The sequence below is a fragment of the Chamaea fasciata genome, unplaced genomic scaffold, assembly GCF_029207755.1.
Source record: "Chamaea fasciata isolate MVZ Bird 193981 ecotype frontalis unplaced genomic scaffold, bChaFas1.0.hap1 SCAF_22, whole genome shotgun sequence".
NCBI lineage: Eukaryota > Metazoa > Chordata > Aves > Passeriformes > Sylviidae > Chamaea > Chamaea fasciata.
The window spans coordinates 6,353,998-6,375,629 of record NW_027094107.1 but is presented as its reverse complement, the minus strand read 5'-3'; the positions used below and the strand labels follow the sequence as shown (position 1 = coordinate 6,375,629).

The 21,632-nt window shown below is 40.6% G+C and overlaps 1 protein-coding gene across 4 annotated transcripts in view; it reads right to left on the bottom strand.

The window, feature by feature from the left end:
- AFF2 (ALF transcription elongation factor 2) overlaps nucleotides 1-21,632 on the bottom strand; it is a 328,346-nt gene that overhangs the window by 236,706 nt on the left and 70,008 nt on the right. For all 4 annotated transcript variants that reach the window (XM_066202655.1, XM_066202658.1, XM_066202656.1 and 1 more), the window contains exon 2: nucleotides 5,593-5,713. In XM_066202655.1, coding sequence (XP_066058752.1) covers nucleotides 5,593-5,713 — 121 coding nt within the window. The remainder of the gene's footprint in view (nucleotides 1-5,592; nucleotides 5,714-21,632) is intronic.

Sequence of the window (21,632 nt, the reverse complement as noted above, 5' to 3'; positions counted from 1 at the left end):
CTTCTAGAGTCTGGAATTAAATGACAAAGTTATGTCATGATACAGCCAAACTCTACTTCTGTTTCGAGGGGTTTTTTTCACTCAATAAAACAAGTGGTGCCACAGTCCAACGGCCAGGCCATAAAGATGGAGAAAATCAGCATTAGGAGCCAGTGCTTGGTTAGAGAGTGTCACAGTTCTTTGGTGAGGGATCCTACTATGGCCCTGATCCCATTTTCCTGAAGTATTAAAGAGAAGTTCGAGTGATGAAAGACATTCATGCGTGGATTTCTCCTGAAATATCTACTTCTATTAGCCACTGCTGAACTAGTCGGAGGTTGAGAAGAGCACTGAACATGCCATAAAAAATGTTAAAAAAAAGAGAAGATAATAAATGCAAATTTCCTTTTGCTCATTCTCAGGGATTGTAACATATATTAGCACTGCACTGAGGCAGTGATTTAAAAATTAACTGTTCAACGTTGTTCCCGTCTCTATACATTTTGCCAGTGCTCCTGACTGACACAGTTAATAATCCCAGTCCTGGAGAACCACGAATCACTTTAATTCACTAACTAAGTCCCCAGGTTGGTCATTTTAGTGGCAAAAATTATATTTTAGCTAAGCCAAGAATAAGCTCTTTGTATATGAGCAGTCTCCTTCAACTGAGTTGCACAATGAGCTGTTTGGGCAGCAGCCAAAACCAGGCTTTCTCTGCTCAACCCCCAAATTTAAAACAAGGAGATTCCATTGTGCTTAAGGGCCCAGCAGGAATTATGATTCGAAGTCTAAACACTTACATACTTGTTCTGTTTCCTCCTTGCCCAAACACTTTTAACTCCTTACGGGATAGAACATGGGAAATAACAGTGGCAAAAAAAAAAGCCTGACCACCAACCTTCACCTCTGTGGTTCAGCTAACACTTCCAGGGAGCATTTAAAGTACAGGTTAGAAAAAAAAAAAACCAAAGGTACTGACAAGGTATCATAAGTGTAACACTACAACATCCCAGCACAAGAAATGGCTCTTGTCGAGATCCTCACAGAGAAAATGTTTTAACTTGAAAGTAGATCTTTTGAATAATTTTATGCTGGAGGTACCTAATTCTCTCCATGTATTTTCTTTTACGTGTCACATGATGATAAATATAACTTTGCTTGATATTAAGTCTATTTTATGTCTAATGTTCACATCCTGGGGATAAAAGACATTGTATAAATGTTAGGTATTATTATTGTTATTCATAGCCTTTTACAGGGAACATTAATAAAAATATATTTACTGAAAACCATGGAGATTAAATTACTTTCAACATCCTTAGTGTATTTTAAGTACACTAAAGCTCATATCCAATGGTTACTGAAGTCAATGGAAGGATAATTACTCTATTCAGTGGCCTTTGGACAAGACTGTAAAGCAAAAAACCCACTATTAATGGTAATTTGGCTTACACTTAAATAAAATTAGAGCACACACAACTAAGATCAGACTTAGGCATCACATCACAAGCTGAATGAGCTCAGGAATGTAGTACACTGCTCTATCTGCAGTTAACACATAAGGCATAACATTAATGTTTTTACTTTATCTCCACAACAAATCCAGGGCTCTCACAAGAAGCACAAGACTCCTGACAAGCCCAGATACCAGCAAGAGAAACACAAAACCCAGTCATAATTTCTGCTTGCTCTTTGTTACTTCCAGACTGGGGACAATTTCTACCTCCATGTGCTGGATAATTGGCTGATTTCTTAAAGAAAACCTCTGCACATCTTACTTTTTGAACAGCATGCTGCATCACAATTTTGTTGCCATCAAGGCAATGCTGCATTTTGAGTTTTCCAAGGCATAAATTATATGCCTGGTTTATGACTCATGGCTAGTAGCATTCCCCCTCATTCTAGGCTTCTGTTAATTTAGGAAATGCACATCTTCCTTCATCTGCTTCTATTTCTTTCAAAAGCTACCTGTAATAGAATCCTACTGGAAGACTAATTTGCTAGCTAGCTACTGCATTATAGTTTTACAAAGAAAAGAACTAATGCACTCAAACTTACAGTCCCCATTTACAAGTGTTTTGTGAAAATTTGTGTGAAACTTGAGGTTTCACAATTCATTCACTTCCTTATGCCTCATGGTTAAACTAACCTCCACGGATTGGAAGCTGAGATCTTTTTTATGCTAAGCTTGAAAAGCGTGGGGGGGGGGCTTTACCTGAAAAAGATAAATGATTTCATGGAAATGCTGCCCATTGGACTCTCTTTCTCAAGTTGAACTCTTCTGAGGCAATTCCTTTGAAAAGTAACAAAAATACTCCTACTGTTTCCTTTTAAAGTACTCATCCCTGAATGATTCAAAACATTTAAAAGGTATCAACAATTCAGTAGTGAAGTTACAGCTTCTCTCAGGAAAACTCCTGACATCGCTTTTTCAAATGTTTGTTGCTGTTCCACCGCAGGTCCTTCTCTGATCCCTTCTGCAAAATCAAGCACGAGCAGGTTGCACCAGGGTTTGAAGGCAGGACCTGCAACCCACTTGCATTGAAGAGCAACACAACCCTTCCTGCCTGACCTTCCCAAAATAATGTTGGGTGTCATCACATTGCCAAAGGTGTTGTTTTCCCCCGTGAGACAGCGGAGCTTCAAAAGGGAGACATTTATCTTTTAACAAGCATGGGAAAATGTATTTTATACACCCACAGAAATAAATCTCTCCCTTCATGTAAGTGCACACATACGTAAACTACAAAGAATCAGTGTGGAAACACGCATTTGTCCAAAACTAATGAACACCCACGTTCTATTTGACAGAGGGAAAGGAAAAGGCTGTAACAGCCAGAGCAGAGAGATGACAGATGAAGGCAGATACTCCACACATCTCATGATACACCATGGCAGAAGGCTCCCAGAGAAAATCTGAGCTCCTTTCCCTGTGCAGCTTTTAATATCCTCAATTTCTCAGTGCAGTCTTAAAACAGCTGCCGGTTGTTCACCCTTTAAAGCTTCAGAAGCAGCCGTGGTGGTATTCCCTACCCCTGACAGTGCCTCCTCTGGATACTGCTGAAGCAAATGAGGAAGGAATGATAAACAAGGAAGGACACTAGGTCTGGGAATAAAAGAAAGAAAAAGAGATGTTTCCTATGTCCAGAAACCTGCGTTCAAGACATAATTCAACCTCCTCTTTGTCACTGTAGTGTCCATGTCAGCTCCCACCCCCGGATCTCTCAGAAATGTACCAGCTGTACCCTGAGCTGATGCTCATCAGCAGAGCCAGCCCAGTGGGGATGTGAACCCTCGTGCCTATCACAGGCCACAAAAAAACTTTTCTGGGCACTGTTTGATCTCCCTCTGCTCCCACTGAGTGTGGCCAGAAGAGACAAGTGCAGCCTCTTGTGTGCCTTGAGTCTCACGAACACACAAACATCTGGTCATCTCCAAATAGAGAAGGAATTCAAACTGCAGGTGCAGGATATTTGTTCTCGCATCAGGGTCTCTTCATTTTGTTTTAGAATAAATGCAAACAACCCCCCGAATTTAATTTTGCACTTACTTAAGAATAAAAATCATTACATATTCACTAAGAGGTAGATTCAGCTTTTATTAGTGCCTAGGAAACCCTGCTGTGGCTGGGTCTTAGAACTGCAGAACTTAAAAAGGAAACAGTGGTCTATCACTTTATCCCTTTTTCCTCCTTGTGTAACGTGAAGGCAACACCTAGCTTTCCTATTCAGTTTTCTTCTACCTTTTTCTTCAAATTTCAGACTGATTTAACTAACTAGACTCCTTTTGCATGCAATTTCCTCTCAATTTTTATCTTTCCCAATCTAAAATTATAATGCTTTTTTAGGGTAGTACTGTATTATATTTTGCCTTATCACACAAAGTTTACAAACTTCTCTGCCAAGTAGGCGAAAAGCAACTAAAAAAAAAAAAAAAAAAACTTGCCCAGAAAGACCATCAGGATAATTTTTGGCTTTTTAGTCATTCAGTTTGTGAAAAGAAACCACATGCTCTGTGTACACTTGGTGCAAATACACACACACTAAATAGACCTAAAATCAGACACCGTCATTCTTATAATACACACAATAGATATTGGTGGTGTATGATTTTAGTTCTTGCCAAAAAATTTTGCAGTGTTTTGCATCCTGGTCTGCCTCCTGAAATCCAGATGACTGCTTACATTAGTCTAATGGAATTATCCATGCAATATTTACAATAATATTGAGTAGCTACATGGACTAGTAACGTTCCATAGGATTAATTCAGCAAATCTGTCACGGGTAAGGGGTCTCTCAGCCTTGGGCAAGGAAGGAATCTTCACCCCTGAGAGTCATCCCTGCTCAAGCAGAGGGTCACCTGGGGTGCAGTGCAGAGATCAAACCAGGCTCATCCTGGTGGCAATATTTACAGGGTAAAGTAGCTGGCTGCTAATCAATAGAACAGACAAGGCAGACATCTTCACTTCAGCTCCGATATCTTGTTCTGTACTTTGGTTATCTTCCACCTTCTGAAATATTTGTCAAGACACCTTCACTCCCCTGAACACGAGCCGGGGGTTTCCAGCTGGCAGGTTCATGCCAAGGAAGAAAGGCCTGTTGCTCCTCAGCCAGCCTGAACCAAAGCACAGCCAGGAGTCGAGTGCATCCATCACACTTCCCTAGTCTATAATTATTAGACACCATCTGATAATAATGGCAGCCTTTTCTCCTCCTTTTTGGGTGATTTTCAAAGAGCCCTCATCCTCCCTTACAGCTGCTAACAATGTAAAATGGAAAGATGAAGTGGTGGCCTTTCAATGGATGGCACTGATTGGGAGGAGAAAGAGATACGGAAATTTACATTCTGATGAATTCTTTAGGGAATGTCTCACTGAAAATCAAAGCAGCAGAAATCATAAAGGGGGACATCCCTTGGTGATGAAAATCTCAGGCAGCAAAGCTCCTTAGAGAGAATAAGACGTGTGACAAAAGTCCCTTTCATACCCTTGTTATTCTCCCCAAAGATTCAGCCTCCCAAAAGACTTCTTTGGATGGTTATGATTGCACAAGAAAGATTATGGACTCATTAAAAGAGTGATAAAGTACTGGAATGATCCAGGGAGGTGGTGGAGTCACCATCCCTGGATGTGCTTAAAGAAAAACTGGATGTGGCACTTGGTGCCATGGTTTAGTTGAGGTGTTGGGGCTGGGTTGGACTGGATGATCTTGAAGGTCTCTTTCAGCCTGGTGATTCTGTGATTATTTATAGAGAAGACATTGGTTTTAACAGCTCAGATGGATTTTTTTCCTAAAAATGAAAGCATTAGCTTTGTAGGTACAAACCCACCTGTAGAAATACCAGCTGCACATACTTCTGCTGCAGGGCTTTGCTGTGCGGTAAGAGGATGAAATCTTGAACTGGACTGAAACCAAAACTCCTGATTCTGCCAATGCAACCTGGGCATCACATTCAGCTTGCCCTGCTGCCATGTGCTGATTTGGATAATCAGTGTATTCAAGAGTGTAAGTACCAAGGCAGATGCAATACTTCCATTTCTTAAAGGTGATGATGGGCTCAATTTGTATTTGTGCAAGACATTCTGAAAATGCAAAACATTACAATGTAATTTACCTTGTAGGGTTCCCCAAAGAGGTTAAAACCTGAAGCAAAGAGATCTTCATCTTGCTGGACTTCTTGGTTTCTTCTCTCCCATTCCTTCCGCTTAAGTGCACTCCGGTCTTGCTCATAGTGACTGCAGAAAGACAAAAATGACAACACATTATTTCCCCCATAATTTTGTTACATGTTTTTTATTATTATCAGTAATAGCAACAAAACATCAGAAACAACGCAGCTCCTGAGGACAACTCTGAAAGCAACAGCCACTGAATAGTTTTCCCAAATATAAATCTGGAATCGCACAACTACGCAAAATTGGGCAGTAGGGCGGTCAGAGCAATTTTAAAATGGAAAGTGCTTCAGTGAAACAATGAAAATATTATTTGCCAATTAACAGAGCATTATGCAGAAGAATAAAATACATTTTGACATCCTTGTACGAACTTAGACACACGTGCACCTGCACACACGTGCCCACAAAGCACGGGTCTGTGCAGGGAAAGCAAATGTGAAGGCAAGGAAGCACAGCAACATCCACAAATCCATGACACCAAACATCCATCCCAAGGCTCCAGTTCAGCCTCCCGTGATTTAGACCGCCTAATTCTGTCCCACTTCTTGTTAAAATTTATGTATGGCTTCATTGTAGATGTCAAGGAGGGGTTAAGAAGTGTTTTGTAGCAGCAGGCTGCTGGAAGGGATTTTAGGACAGTTGATTCCAGTATCAGATAATTCTCCAGACAAACACAGGAAAGGATCTAGCACCTCGGTGCAGCAACGGTGAGTGGCACTTATCTGCGTGTCAGCTTGCTTTGTGCACCTGCCACCTCGATGACAGGCTGAGAGACCACATTCACTTCTCCCCTGAATAACCCTGGAGTACTTTGGTCTCTTGGCTCTGCAAACTACCTCCTGCTCCTCCGAGGGAAGAGATATAATTAAAACCCTGAAGGAGAGGGGGAAAAACAGCAAAGGGAAGAGGAAAGGAGAAGATGCAGACTTCAACGTGCACTGACAACCTCTCATGTGACAAGCATTAAGGGACACTTCTGCGCTTTCAGCCCGCGTTTGATTTGTTAGGAGGCTTTTGGCTCTGCTTTGTGTCAGTTAATTAGCTCCCGAATTCCAGATGACAATTTGAATAGCAGATTCGGTGCCTGCCCTGATGTTATCTGCAGCAAGCACGAGCTCCCCGATAGATCCCGTGCATGCACACACAGCCTGCATGTGCAGATGCTCACATACAAACACACACATTCCAGCTGTAACAAAGAACACTTAAATTCTCCTGCCTCCGCCGAGAATGAATTAAATCTCCACAGAGCTCCACTGCACTTGGAAGATAACCAAATATCTACAACTTTTGCCTTTTTAGCTCAGCGTGATGTTGTATTGAAAGCTTCACACCGAGAGATATAATGAGGAATGAACTGCACAGTGATGAGGCTTTAACAGTGTATAAAGTCACTGATTTCTGAGTGAAACCACAATTACTAATTTGAAGCACCAGCTAATTAAAACCACAGCTATGTATTTAGCCTCTTGTTATACCTACTGCAGTTTATAATTATGAGGACCTCTTTATCTACTCAATTAAAGTTCTTATGATTCAGGCAGGTTGTGTTTGAACCTGCAAGCCCTGTGGAGAGCACAGGAAAGCATATGTCTGTTGCCTGATGACTCCACGCAGCCTTACACTTACACACTTGTTTTTGTACAGGAAAGGAAAAGAAAGAAAGAAAGAAAAAAAAAAAAGACATGCCACAATGAGATTTCTAAATAAAAAAATATGAATTAATAATTGGTTTAAGCAATTCAAGACCACTCAGACTTGGGTTGAATAAGGCTTGATTATGGCTTGTAAACTGAATGCAAAGCCACCTACATAGGCTGAGCTGAATGATTCCCATCCACATTTTCCCTCTACAAATTAGAAGGCTGAAAATATGCCATGTTTTGTTGTATTTAATTTAATTGTTTATAACACCTCCTGACGTACTGACATCACTAACACCAAGAGCAAGCTCCAGAGCACTGTTACAATCCATGGTGTATTTTTGCAGAAGGTATAGCACTGCTTGCTGGTTTCCTGAGGGAGACAGAAGGGAAATTGTTGGAAGGACAGTCACTTTACTATTCTACACGACCACACTGCTAAGGCAACACTGTAAATCACAAGCAACCTGTTCACTAAAAGGTGAAGGGGGGAATATCCCTTCCTTTCATATCCTAAATCAAGATTAAAATCCACAAATGTGGGAGTGAATGCAAGCTGTTTCCTCAACTGGCACCCAAAGATGAGGCCAGGGCTGATTCCATCTCTCCCCACAGCTTTGCTGGAGTTGGGGTGGGGTTAACCCAGAAATAATCCAGCCCAGGAGCAGTAGGAACACACTGCATTTATCCCTCTCACAGGGGATCTTTCCAGAGATTTCTCTGGCAGTTTGACCCACAGACTGTGAGACTCTTCAGCAAGATCAGGTCATGGTGAAGCTACAGTCTCCCTGATGTGGTCTGCAGCAAGATTTTCTATCCTGCATAAGCAATGTTTGCTATGGAAGCACTCCCATCCCAGGACTGCCAGCACTCACTTCAGAAAGAATTATTCATGAAAGTTAGAGCTGCATTTTACAGCTTCCCAATGGTTTCCTCAGCCCGGGGTTTCGGGGTGAAACACTGGGCACATTCAAATCAAAGCGTGGCCACTGAACACGGAGATCAGAGGGTGCAGCACACAACACATCTCACCCTTCATGTCAGGTTACAGCATTTTGTTATCTAAAAGCCAGCTCAGGTCACAAGCATGCAAAGTATTTAGGAAACCAAGTGAGGCATTATGCCATATCCTATCTGAGAAAAAGCAGCAAAGACCCTAAGACTGCTAAGATATGCTTTATGACACATTACAAAACCACAAATTCAGAAACTATGAAAACAGCACTGGCATAATTCAAAGTGGCATAATCACTTTAAAAGACATTAACTTAAGCTAACACAGTGTTTAGAATGTTAGCAGTGAAAGTTTGAAAACACACTATTTTTCCAACACAACACAGGGAAGTGTTTCTCTTTTGTTGTGTTTATGAAAGATTTAAATTTCAGGCACCCAAGAGGTGAGTACCAAGGCACACACCCAGCCCTAGATCCCAACGTTTACCAACTACAAAACTCTGAGAATCCACGGTACAACACAAGCAAAACCCTGAGTAAATTGTTCCCTCTGCTTCAGTCCAAATCCCACTATCATATATTTTCTCGTGAGAGCAAAACCAAAAAGGAATAAAATTAAAGCTGCATTTTGAACTTCCTACCGGCAGAGCCACGCAGCAGCCTCAAGCGTACAAAGTACCTATGCAAAAGGAAGTGGTTGTTCATCCTGCCAGGTCCATTACTTGGTTTATTTCTCTGCAAATGTACTTTTGCTCTGAGAATGCTTGACACGGCGCTGATTGTGGCCACGGGAAGTCAAATATTGTAAGATCATACACAGATTAGGATAACAACTTATTTGGGTTCCGTGGAATTCAAAGGGGGATGCTGATTAGATCTTAAGGCTGCAGTGCACTGAGAACCTAATGGGATGCCCTCCAGAAATTCTTATTGCGGCCACAATGCAATCTCTGGGACTTATGTTTAATTTTTAGCTTAACTAATGTTCTGTGAAATACAGATATGTGATTAGTGGTGAAGGTGTCAGTGAAAACTATAGTCAGATACTGTGGGGAACATCAGAGTTCAGTCTGTCTCACTGGTGTGAGAAATTCTTCATGACTCCTCTAAAGCCAGGAGAGCAGGATATCACAATACAGACTTTCGTAAACATTTTACGAAAGAGATATAGAAGAAAACAGCTGTAGGCCACAATATGCACTGTATCTGAGAGGGCAGTTCCCTAGATACAGTAACTACTACATGACAGTGCAGTTTAAATATGAGAGCTCTATTGTTTTGTCGCCACTTATTAGATTAATAATCGAATTTGAATGGGGAAGCCTGTACAGAAATCTGAGAAGATCAGGAATGGTGAGCAGTAAGACAAGAGCACACGAGACCACCAACCTACAAATTGCAGTGTGCTGGATATGGCAGACAGAACAGCAACTACAACTGCAATGTTGCTTTGTTATGTTAACACTGGGGTAAGGCTGCAAATGCATTTTGAATAACAGCATAGGGAAATATTTAACGCTTTGCAAGCAGAGCAGCACACATCCCCATTTCCCATTCTCCTCGGCTATGGGCACCCTAAAGGACAGAGGTGAGCAGTCTTCAGCTGTGCCAAGGGAAATACAGGCCAGATACCAGGGAAAAGTTTTTTACAGAAAGGGTAATAAAGTATTGGAAAGGTCTACCTGGGGAGGGGGTGGAGTCACCATCTCTGGACGTGTTTAAGAAAAGACTGGATGTGGCAATGGGTGCCAGGGTTTAGTTGAGGTTAGGGTTGGGTTGGACTTGATGACCCTGGAGTTCTCTGCCAGCCTAATGATTCTGATTCTGATGCCCTGTGACATGGTGCCCCGTGACCCCTGCTGCCAGGTGCTTGGCCTGTGTGAGCCTGCAGGGTGTCAGCAAGGACAGCAGAGCTGCGCCTTCACCCCCACTGCAGCCCTCAATGGGGACAATCCAGCCCAGTCCCTGGAGAACACAGAAGAGGAGGAGGTGGCTGAGGCAGAAGGAGGTTATATTAAGACAAAAAGATAACAGACATGCACACATGGTTTTGGACTGGAAGCTAAAAATGTGGATCTGGCGATAAGAGATGAAAGTCAGGCGAGCGCTGGCTACAAAAAGGAGAACCAGGAGGAGAATAAAATTTGGGGCACTGGAAAGTACAGTGCAGTCATCTGTGGTGAAAGCGAGAGGATGGGGCGCAAAAGATCTGCAGGAAAAAGAAAAAACCTTTCAGGACAGACTGCAACAAAGTAAGAGGTTATAGGGAAGAGTTAAAGGAAAGCTGATGAAATGAGACCAACAGCTAAAGGCTGAGCCCTAGCGTTTGGGGTTTATTTTCAAAGTTGTGCTAACTAAAGCCACAGAAGTCTCCCAAAGCACAGAAGACTAGGAAAGAGCCTGAAAGACTGGAGGAGGAGCAGAAGAAAGAAGTCAGACCAGACAAGTTTGAAGGAGTAGTCTCTGTGATACTGAGAAAAAAGTAGAAGAGAGAAAAATGATCAAACACCTCATGTTGCAGACGAACCATGAATGAGAACAGAACACGGCTCTGTTGATTCAGTCAAAACAACAAGAGCCCAATAGGGAAAGAATCAATAAAAAAAGCAGGAGCAGAGAGGCTTTATAGCAGTGACAGATTACATCCACGAGAATAAATGAGTGACATTCAAAAAAGCCAGCATTTATCCACAATTTAAGGAAGAAGTAGTTGCTGTTCTCAATAACATGTCTCAATTCACAGAAACGCACACTACATCAAATCAAACATTTCCCTGTACTAGTTCCACCCCCCCCTTAAAATATCAGCTATGCCTAAATGATGAAAGACGTTCTCAAACTGAAATGTTTGTAATTTGTGGAAGCAAGAAATAAACACAAGCTTCTAAACTAAGACACAGTGGATATAAAACGATACGAATTTGAGAACTCCAAGTCCTTTCCCAAGGTTGTTGCTTCATAGTTTTCACTCTGCCCACAAGTACTCAGGAAGTGGGAGAAGTAAACTCAGAAACTGGGCTTCCTCAAAAGCTAACTCACACTCCTGCCCAAGGTATTAAACATCCCAAGTCAAAACCCACTCACGAGTACGTTTAATTTGCAGGAGAAATCCAACTCAGGTCACTGAGGGTATCCCCCGCGCTTCAAACACATCCTTGCTTTTCCACGCCTGTGCAATTCTTCTTCAATGTGATTTTAGAATGTAAGGCAAAAAGCATTTCACCTGGCAATCAGACCAGGTGAAAGACTACTTCCAATGAATGCATTACAGTGGGAATTCACCTCTACATAATTCCAGTTTTATCTCACCGTAACTCCACTGATTTCACGTAAAAGCAGAGTACCACAGCTCTGTACAAAGGAAGAAAAACTGCCTTCCTCCCTCTATGCAGATTCTCCCAGGATAAACACTGGTAATTTAATGCATTTATTCCAAATGAAAAAAAGAAAGGAGAAGAGAAAAAGCAGCCTCGGGTCTTAAATTTCATCACGGGTCATAAAATGTATTAAGTAAATGAGAGGAATTTCAAAATCTGATATTTAGGCAGAAATATGGCCAACTTAACATATCTTCCCTGCTGATCTGAAGTCTTTGTTTCACTAATGATAAACAATATAAGCACTACCACACTTAAAATAGCAAAAATCTTCCTCTGTTTATTACCACTGAGCTTACATCTTTGTCCTGGTAACTTTCCTACTTGACAGAGACAAATCAAGCCATAGCAAGAATAGCTTTACAAGTTCTTAGTATCTTTCATATTTAATGTTTACTTTAATGTTGTCTTCCTTTTCATAGCCTGAATAGTTACTGAGAGTATCTAGCACAGAACATATCTATCACTGCACTTCAAGATAAATGATTTATTTTAAAATATAGAATATTCTGTCTTTGATGTTCAACAGTTCTTGTAGAGAAGCACTTGAGATGGTCACTGGTTATCTATCCACACGAACTAAATCTTACAATTTGCATTAAAAGCAATGCCATTCCTGTAGCAGATTTAACAGAGAATACAGAAAATTAAAGAAAAGAAAATAATGCCCAAGAGACCCCTGGGTGAATTATGGAAATGTAAGCTAAGGGGTTGTCTAGTATTTGTCATGTTCCTCACTCTTTTTAGTTATTCCCACACATGTCAAGCACCTAGAAAATTTTTTTTTTACCTCAGTTTTGCCCTGTTTTTAGTACTACGCAGCTCCAAACCTTCCCTGAGCGTGAATTTGGAAAGCACGATTCTGGGGGAATGGATGGCAGAGATAAGCTTCCTGAATAGTAAGCATATAAAGAACAGATGAGGTTTCAAAGGGGAGCATTTATTGTTTCCTGTATCATAGCACATTGTCTTTCAATATGATTAGTTATCAGTCTGAGTTATCAAAAAGGGGGATGAAATAAAGCGCTTACGCAGTTATGCTTCATTGATGTCAGCTAGGGGAGCATGAAAATCTCCATGAAGTTGGGTAATTGATGTGTAAATCAGAGCTCAATCACTCTGTAATAGAAATGGTCCCACTGAAAGTATGGCTGTTGAACAGCATTGCAGAGGGGTGGGGAAAGAAAAGAGAAACAGAGTCAAGACTTATTTATTAAAAAATATAATAACTGGCAATTTACACAATTTTCTCTTCAAGGGAGAAGTGCTGTCAGAGACATTTAAATGCAAGCTGAAGATCACTATATTTGGGTACCCTTATTCGGCAACAATTAACTGTTTCTGTTTTATTAAAATGCTTGGGGACACTGTTATGGATATTTAAAAAGCAAATTAAATGAACATGTTCATCCTTTGAAAGGCAACACGTGTAAATGACATCAGCAATTGTAATTTGCTTAACAATGTGTGTTCAAGGTATGTTTTGGAGTCCTATTACAGCCTTCTTGTCAGTTCAAATTTGCAGTAAGAGAAACAAAAGCAAAACTGAAAGAAAAGAGGAGGGGGAAAGGAGCCTAAAGAGAAAAATGGTTATAACCACATCTTCAGAAGGACATAAAAGACAAACAGTCATTAGAACATCAGTCACATAAAACAGCTTTCCAACATGTGGTATTTCTAAGAGTAAACATCTGATTCATAAAGAAAAGAGCTGGCTAAGATAACATTATGGGGTTATTTTTGCAGTAATTTTTTTATCTTTAAATAAATGAATGCACATTAAGGGATTGATACCAACTTCCCAGAAACAATTGGAGTCCAGTATTCTAGTCATGACTTGCAATAAACCACCGATAAACTCTAACAAACTTACAGAAATGTGAAATTAAAGAGCATTTTTGGCATCAAACGAATTACATTCAGGACACTAGAGCTGGATTAGGGAGCTTTATTGGATGGATAATGTGTTGTGACCCTAAGGGGACTGATTACTACGAGGGGGTTGAATAGGAAAGGAGGTTCAACCTTAACTCTCCATTTCATTGCCTGGGTTTAACAGAATATAACATATTTCTAAATGGTGTTTTGGTTTGGGGTTTCGTTGTTGTTGTTGTTGGCTTTTGGTTTGTTTATTTTTTTATTTGTTTGTTTTTGTTGGGGTTTTTGCTTGTTGGGGTTTTGGTTTGCTTGTTTTTATCTGTTTTTGTTTGCTTTTTTTAAAATTTCGATCTGTCCCGGGATCTGATGTTTCTATAAAATTCACTGAAGGCAATGAAGGCCTGAAGCCTTTGCACAAACATGTACTGTGTTTCAGAGACACCTTTTAACAGCCTCCTTGCTGCCATCACATCTCACCTGTCCATCAGCACCAGCACTCTGTGTATTAATGCACTAAGGGTGAATATAAGTTGTGTTTAGTTGCATGCTCTGCATTATTCTTCATACACATTAATAGCAAACGTGGCACAGTACTGCTACAAAGAGTGTATTTTACATGTATTACTCCCAAGACATAACACTAATTTGAATCAATAAAAACCTTCTGACAGTGCCTGTTACAGTCTGGTTTTCCTTCACCTGAACACCATTTATTTTTGTACATGTACCATTTTCAAAGATTAAAATGCATTTTAAAGCATAGAAACTCAAAATCTTTAACTTATCACCTAATGTGGACAGATTGAATTCTTACACCTGAGCCAAAAAAACCATTTTGGAACTCAAGTTTTGTCTGTATCTTTTCTCATGATTATGATTTTGATTTTTTTTTTAATGCTGCCACTCAAAACTTCCTGAGGACCTGTAGGATGTTTTCTTAAAAATGGAGTCCACATGTTTGTATTTGCTTGAAACTTAATGATCTGCAAGAGATGACAGAATAGACAGAAATAAATCCTGTTTTTTAAAAGAGTCAGAAACAATAACTGATGAACACAACTTTTGGGTACAGGTGAATCAGCAGAATCAGCTGCTTGGGCATTTTATTGCTTCTGTGTGCTCCTACAGCTCTAATAAATGTGTTCATTTACTAACAGGCACCTCTGCTCCCTTGAGCACTTTCACATGCTGGGCAGCTCTGTAACCACATGTTCTCAAACTTAACATGTGCTGAAGAACACCACCACAGGAAAAAGAAGGATTCAGTAGGATGACTATTTCATTCATCACTTTCAGACTGAGGGAGAAGTTCACACAGGTCTCGGTGAGCAGTGCACACATTCAGGCTGATTCAGACTCCAGTGCACAAAAAATGATATTGTAAGCCAAATATAAGTTAATTGCTTGTTGTTCAGGACATTGTCTGGCTAAAGAAATTATCGTTTACATAAATGATTCTTCCCTCCATTGAAATCCCATAAAATTGCCTCCATGTGTTTTGGTAGAACCAGAGGAGAGGACAGAGATGGTCAAATAAATGGAAGGTCCTCTCAAATTCAAGTCCACCTGCATCCCCTTTTTGATGCTGTTATGAAACGTATTGCTCATCTTGGGCACTACCAAGTTGCAGGAGATTCAATGATCTTGTAGCTTCATAAGACCTAGTGCTCATCAGGATGGAAAGGAGCTAGAACATTTCAAACTCTGAATTTTCAGCCTTCTTCCACCAGACCCTAAAAAGCCTCACAGAAACAAGGTGCCTGTCACACACAGCCTAGAAGGAAATAATAATATTTGGTGCTTATTTTTCCTAACTATATTCAGAGTCAGCAGGTCAATGGATTATCATCATCTTTGGCTTCTAGTGAGGAAGATAATCTATAACAAATACTGTTCATGCCTTCATCAAACATAACATGTTTATTCCTCATTCATAAACACAGCGTAAAGTATGACAAAATAATTTAACCAAACCAGCACAAAGTTCATCAGCATTGCTGAGGTTTACATCCTCTCGAAGGGCATAGTTCAACTTCAGCTGATGCCACTGGCAATTTTCCCAGTGAATTCAAAGGGGGCTGGATGGGACCAAGCCATTTAATAATGACAAAAAAGCCAGGTCTCAAAACACAGCCAGCTCTAAGCCTCAGCAACTCTTTGGTATAAACTAGATTTTCTGTTATATTCCTCAAGCTAAACAGAGACTTTTTAACCAGTGTCAAGAGTTTAAAACTCCCAAGTACAAATCAGCACATACCAGAGCCACAGAACTTCTATGGTCATTACTTAAAACTGATCCTGACTGCAGAGATTTCCTGGTTGACAAAGGCAAATAAACAAAATGTACGAATGTCTTAAAAAAACCCAAAACAACAGAAATCAAGTGAGATTTCTATGAAGCCAAATAAGTTTCCTAATCTACCCCACAGGCCATTATCACCTTGAGCTAAAGACCACTCACATACACATATTTATTTTGTTCTAGTGGTGTCATAGATTGTACACGTGAAACCTCAACCACCAGACTGGGGAACAATCAAATTTGCCTCTACACCACAATAAGCACTGACACGGACACACACACACACACACCAGGCAGCAGATCACTGACCCTGTCACAGAGAAAAAGTAAACCAAATGTAACGTGCTCCCCGAAAAAAAGCAACACCCTTAAATTTAACTCGACAAGGGAATGCTGTGCAATTAGGGATATGGCATGTAGGTGTTACAGAGGTTTGAAATATGCTCTGGGAGCTGAAAGCTAAAAATGAGCACTTAATATTGTAAAATACTTCTTCAGACGGAGTAAAATCATAGCAAAAAATGTTATTTAGACTGGCTAAAACTACAAACTCATGTCTGAAATTACTTGAATTTTTAAGGTGGGTGTGATGCAAATGATTATCCCAGCACTGCAGCTCCCCAGAGCCAAACAGAAACTGAATCTGTCTCCGCAATTACGTTCTGAGTGTGTTTGAAACCTCACATCTTCAACAGACTTCATGAATGACTGAAACATCACCATGAAGAGAACAAGGCCACTTAAGGCCAGGCTCCCAGAAGGAGGTGAGCCCACAGCTCTGGTTAACCCCTGCTGCCTCTGCCAACGGGCACCAGGCCCAGCAAAGCCCCTGGGAACAGGGCAAAGCAGCCTCCAAAATGCTGCCACTGCCCTGAGACAACCTGGGCACATGAGTTAAGTACAAAGGAGCAGGTGCATTTATATTTAGGACCTATACAAGACTCTTCTCCAAAAAATGCCCTCAAACAAGAGTAGGCCGTGGCAAGGAGTGGCACAACTCATCTGAAAATCTGTCTTAACTCAAAGGAGGTTTACTGCTCACATCACGTCTGAAAACATCACTGGTTGAAGAAGATTCTCTTATATGAACACGGGAGAGGAGAACTCAGGTATTTTTGAGGGGCTCTGACACTTATTACAGGCAAACAGAGCAGAAGCTCCTGTGCTCTTTCATCTCCGGAGAACCTCAGGTGCACATTCCACAGCACCAATGACACCCTGCACTTTCAAGACCAGACACATGGGTTACTGCATCCTGAATAACAGTTATTTGCACTCCACAATCCTATTTCTGTCCCTTCTGCTGCCAATCAGCAAATGAGTGCCATTTATTTTCACAACAAGAACACAATGTGATACTTAACAAAAGTGCATCCTTTTTAAATTCCCTACCATCAGCCATTTGTCTAATAGAAATATTATACCATGTAACATGCACAGATTAAAATGCAATGTAAGTTGAATCATATTCATTGGAGGCTGGCCAACTCCAGCACATTTTAGTATTTAATAATAAAATAGTCTAGTGTAAAAATATGTAAACTAGCTTCCATCCTGCTTTAATATTCACTTAACACGAGAAGAAAGGGAATGCAATTTCGTTTAAATATTAAACATTACATTTCTTCTTTTGATTATTAAAGTATTATTAAAGTTAAATGAAAATGTGTTTGCAACCTCCTTCCTCTGAAGTCTTACAGGTCACTGTTATCACTAATATTTTGTCCCTCTAGCTGGCTTCTTTGGTGATCTTAAAGCACTTCAGGAATCAGATCAAGCCATGCCCAATCACACCTCTGGGATGGAGCAACGGCTGTCAAGCCAAACAGCTGAAGGAATGAAAGTTTAAGCGAGGTGATGACAGTCATTCAAGAAGAGATGGCTAAGGAAAGAAAACTGAGGAGTCCCAGCTCCCAGACATTAAACTTTACCCTAAGACCAGCTGTAACCTGCAACCCTCCATCCACCTCTGACCTCTGAGATGACAACCACCAAGCTGAAATTTAAGACTACCTCACAGCAAGGAGGAATTATCTTTATGTGCCTCTCCAGAACAGTGGGTCACACACGGTGAGACAAGTTTCCTCCTGCTGAATGTCACTGGGAGAGGTCAGAAAGGATGTTCTTATTACATCTGCTGGAAGGATGGAGTATATCAAATGATTTAATTTTGTGTAGTGCCCCACTTACTTTGACAAACTGATACTGCACAGGGCATAATGTCATTAGGTGATTAAAGCACAAGAGCACTCAGCTTCCCACCTTCTTCCACAACAAGAGCTACTACAGCAGGCTCAGGACTGGCTAAAGTTGTGGCTGTGGGGGCAATACTGGCCCAGGACCACACCAAACTCCTGCTCTCAGCAGGAACTCCCATCCTGGCACCCACCAGAAATAAAAGGTTTTTAGTTCTCCTGAAAGATCCCACCTCTCAGCCCTGCCAAGAGCCCAGACCCACAGGTGACCTTCCGCCATCCTACGCCCAGCCCTCTGATCCCGGCAGCAAAAAGACTCCCCCAAGTTGAGCACAATGACATGATTCAATCATAAGGCTATGCTGTGCTTCCCTTTTCAGCTGGTATTGCCTTTGAAAACAACAAATGCTGAGTTCTCCTCATTACGCCGAATGTATTAAAACCTCAGAACCCACGGTGGGAAATGTGTGTTTTGTCACACACGCCCTTTAAATTTATGTTTTCCTTCATACAAATATCTAATGGGGTTGGAATAAAATAAAATCTGCACACTGCCATGTGGAAATTAATTTTAAGGAACTGTTTGTCAATTTAATTTCACTGATAGTAACAGACAGATTTATGAGGCAATTAACTAAATATTTGTTTTTTTCACATTTCAATTCATTATAGTAAATTAACAATTTTCCACTTGAAAGTCTTGCACTGCTACACTGAAAGCCTAAAAAAAGAAGTGTGTATTTCTGTCGGTCTAGGAAGGATTCTCTCATTTTCACAATGTGGATTATTCTCCCCACATTAACTTAACATACTGTATATGTAATTCAACCCCTCTCATTTCTATATTACCACAGAACCTGTCATTCTTTAAAATGCCAGTTTCAAGCAACCAGACATAAATAAAGAATAATTACAGCTCTAAAGCCAGCCTAACTTCTGCTCAAGAAAACAATCCTACAGAATGGATTTTACAGCCACATAACACCCACCCATGGTTCAGACAATCCCAAGAGACAAAACCAAGGGTGCTGACAGATCCAGCCTGACCCTGAGCCGTGATGCCAACACCAAACCACGAGCCCTGACACAGCCAGGGGGACGAGCAGAACGAACCCAGCCTAACGTGGCATTAAACACCAAAAGTAAAAAATTCACCCTTCCCTCTAAGGGGTGTGTGTAGCCCCGTTTCACATCTACCCTTACTTAATTCTGATGATTTAAACATGTGAATTAATGATTTCAGCCTCAAGGAGGTCATCCGGCCACGGCTGTGTGGGTCTCTTTACCATTGCTGGCCAGATATTAAACACATTAAGGAGCAGTCACAAGACAGAACTGCAGCTTTATGTTCTTTTAACTGGTATTGTACCAAGTTAATATCAGGAGGAATATGCTCCATAAATATAAAAGCATCTGCTCATGTGGCTCCCTGGATTCTTTTCTCTCTGTGTCAGTGTCTCATGTCTTGGTCATATCTCAGTTGCCCTCATGGAGAGCAGGATGTGTCAATTCTCACTGATCTCACGGGTTTCTGTCAGGTGAGCTCACCAAGGATAAACCCTCTTGAGGGAACTCTTACCAACTGCATTCCTCAATTCCGCACAGATTCTGGTTAAGTATTTCCCTGAACAAAACACAGCTTGCGTTTTAAAAATCATCCTGTTAATTCACTGGATTACAACACAATCACATCAGAGTATTAGTCTAAATAGGATTTTGTAGTCAGATCTGATCTAGAAGATTTAACATTTTACAGGCCTCCATCTCACTATGCTGGCAGGAATCATCAGGCAAAGGCAGAAATTGGGACTGCATCTCACAGCAAACGATGGAAACCAACCCTGGAAACTATCAGATAAATCCCCCAGTTTTTTTCCATTGTTAATATTTACAAATTTGGCAACAAAGGCTCTCCTGACAGCTACTGGTTCAAAACAATATGCAAACACTAGTTAAGCAGTTAAATGCAACATGCATTGAGAAACCAAGGCAGGGAGAAATTAAAGGACTTGCTCATGGCCATAGGATGCATCAATGGCAGCAACAGGATTGGAACCACTTCCCATTGCCCATGTCTCAGTCCTGGTATCCACAGCTCAATTAACTTCCCTTTTCAATGATAAGGAGTTACTATCACAGCAATGCCTGCCAGAAAACATAACCCCCCACTTTTCAAGTTGCAAGGGATTAAGCATAAACAGAATGGTACCATAAATATTCTGTTTATAGTGGTTTTCACTTTTCAGTCGCCTTATCACTGACAGCAAAGTAACACTTCAATTTTAGCCCTCAGGAGGCTAATAAATATCAAATTAATAAAATACTAACAAATGCAAAATACTCCAAGTGGCTAGTGGAGAGGCATTAATTCTTGATAAATGGTCCATACATTATTATTATTATTTGTCAAGTTTTTAAGCACTGCTTAGTATGTCATCAATCTACCAGGTTAAAACAGATTAAATAAGTACCAGCACAGTATCTGAGGATCGTTAAAAACACAGACAACAAATTGGTAATGCTCTTTATCTTTTGCACTAAAAAAAAAATAAAAATAAAGAACAATCAAAAATATTAAAAAGATAAAAAAAATCAGCGTTTTGAGTACAGGGCATTTTCTGGAGACTAATGATGGGCTGGGATAGATGGCCCTCACTTCTACTTTAGGTTATCAACTCCTCCCACACAATCATTAATTCCCCAAGAAACGCCTTTTGCTCCAATAACTTTTGCTTAAATAGATCACCAGCGAGAGGAAAAAAAGTCCTGCCTCTAGAAATGAACAACTGCAAAGCCTCTGAGCTGCACCTGCCATAATTTGCACATAAAGATTTTACAGGTGACTTGCAAAGGCCATTTTAATTGTATCTCCAACTCCTCCTTTTTTTACCCTTAGCATGACAATAAAAGCAGCCAGTGGGCAGATTTGTGATGCTCACTGTAAGTTTGCTGAGAATGTCTGGAAATATTGAGATGCTTTCGTTGAGCTCTCATCCATTAAAAAGTGCAGGACACTGTGCCTAAATTAAGAGCTCCTTTCTAGCAGTGGCTGTTTCTGATAGATGAAACAGCATTAGCCCCTTAAGTGGAAGGGAGGGGGAGGATGGGAGACAAAGAGAAAACAAGGTTTCAGCCCCTACTGGAATAGCAAAACAACTCCTAAAAGAGCATATGAACAACTCCTTAATCTGTCTGCAAGACACGTTTAATACCAGGATGCTGTGGAGAGGCCCAGCATCACTCAAGTTTCATTATCATTAAAGAATATAGCAGAATGCCTTACTCACAAGTTTATGACCATAAATAATTAAAACAAAACTATCCTTATGGTACGAAATAAATGAACAAAGTACATTATAGGGGGCATTTGTTTCGTGCTTTATAGCTGTTTCCTGGCTCCCTACATCAGAAAATTCTCGAATTTGCAATCACTCTCCTGCTCATTAGTCCAAATCAGGAAAATTTTACTGCAGCTGGCTCAAATGACTTGTTCTGTCAAAAACAGGACCATAAGTGCTCTTTACTAGCTGCATACGCAACATACATTTTTTTGTGATAAATCAGAGTATGTCACATGCAGAATGTTAAAAGAAAATCAAAGCGCAGGATTGACTGCTGAGAAAAAGAAAG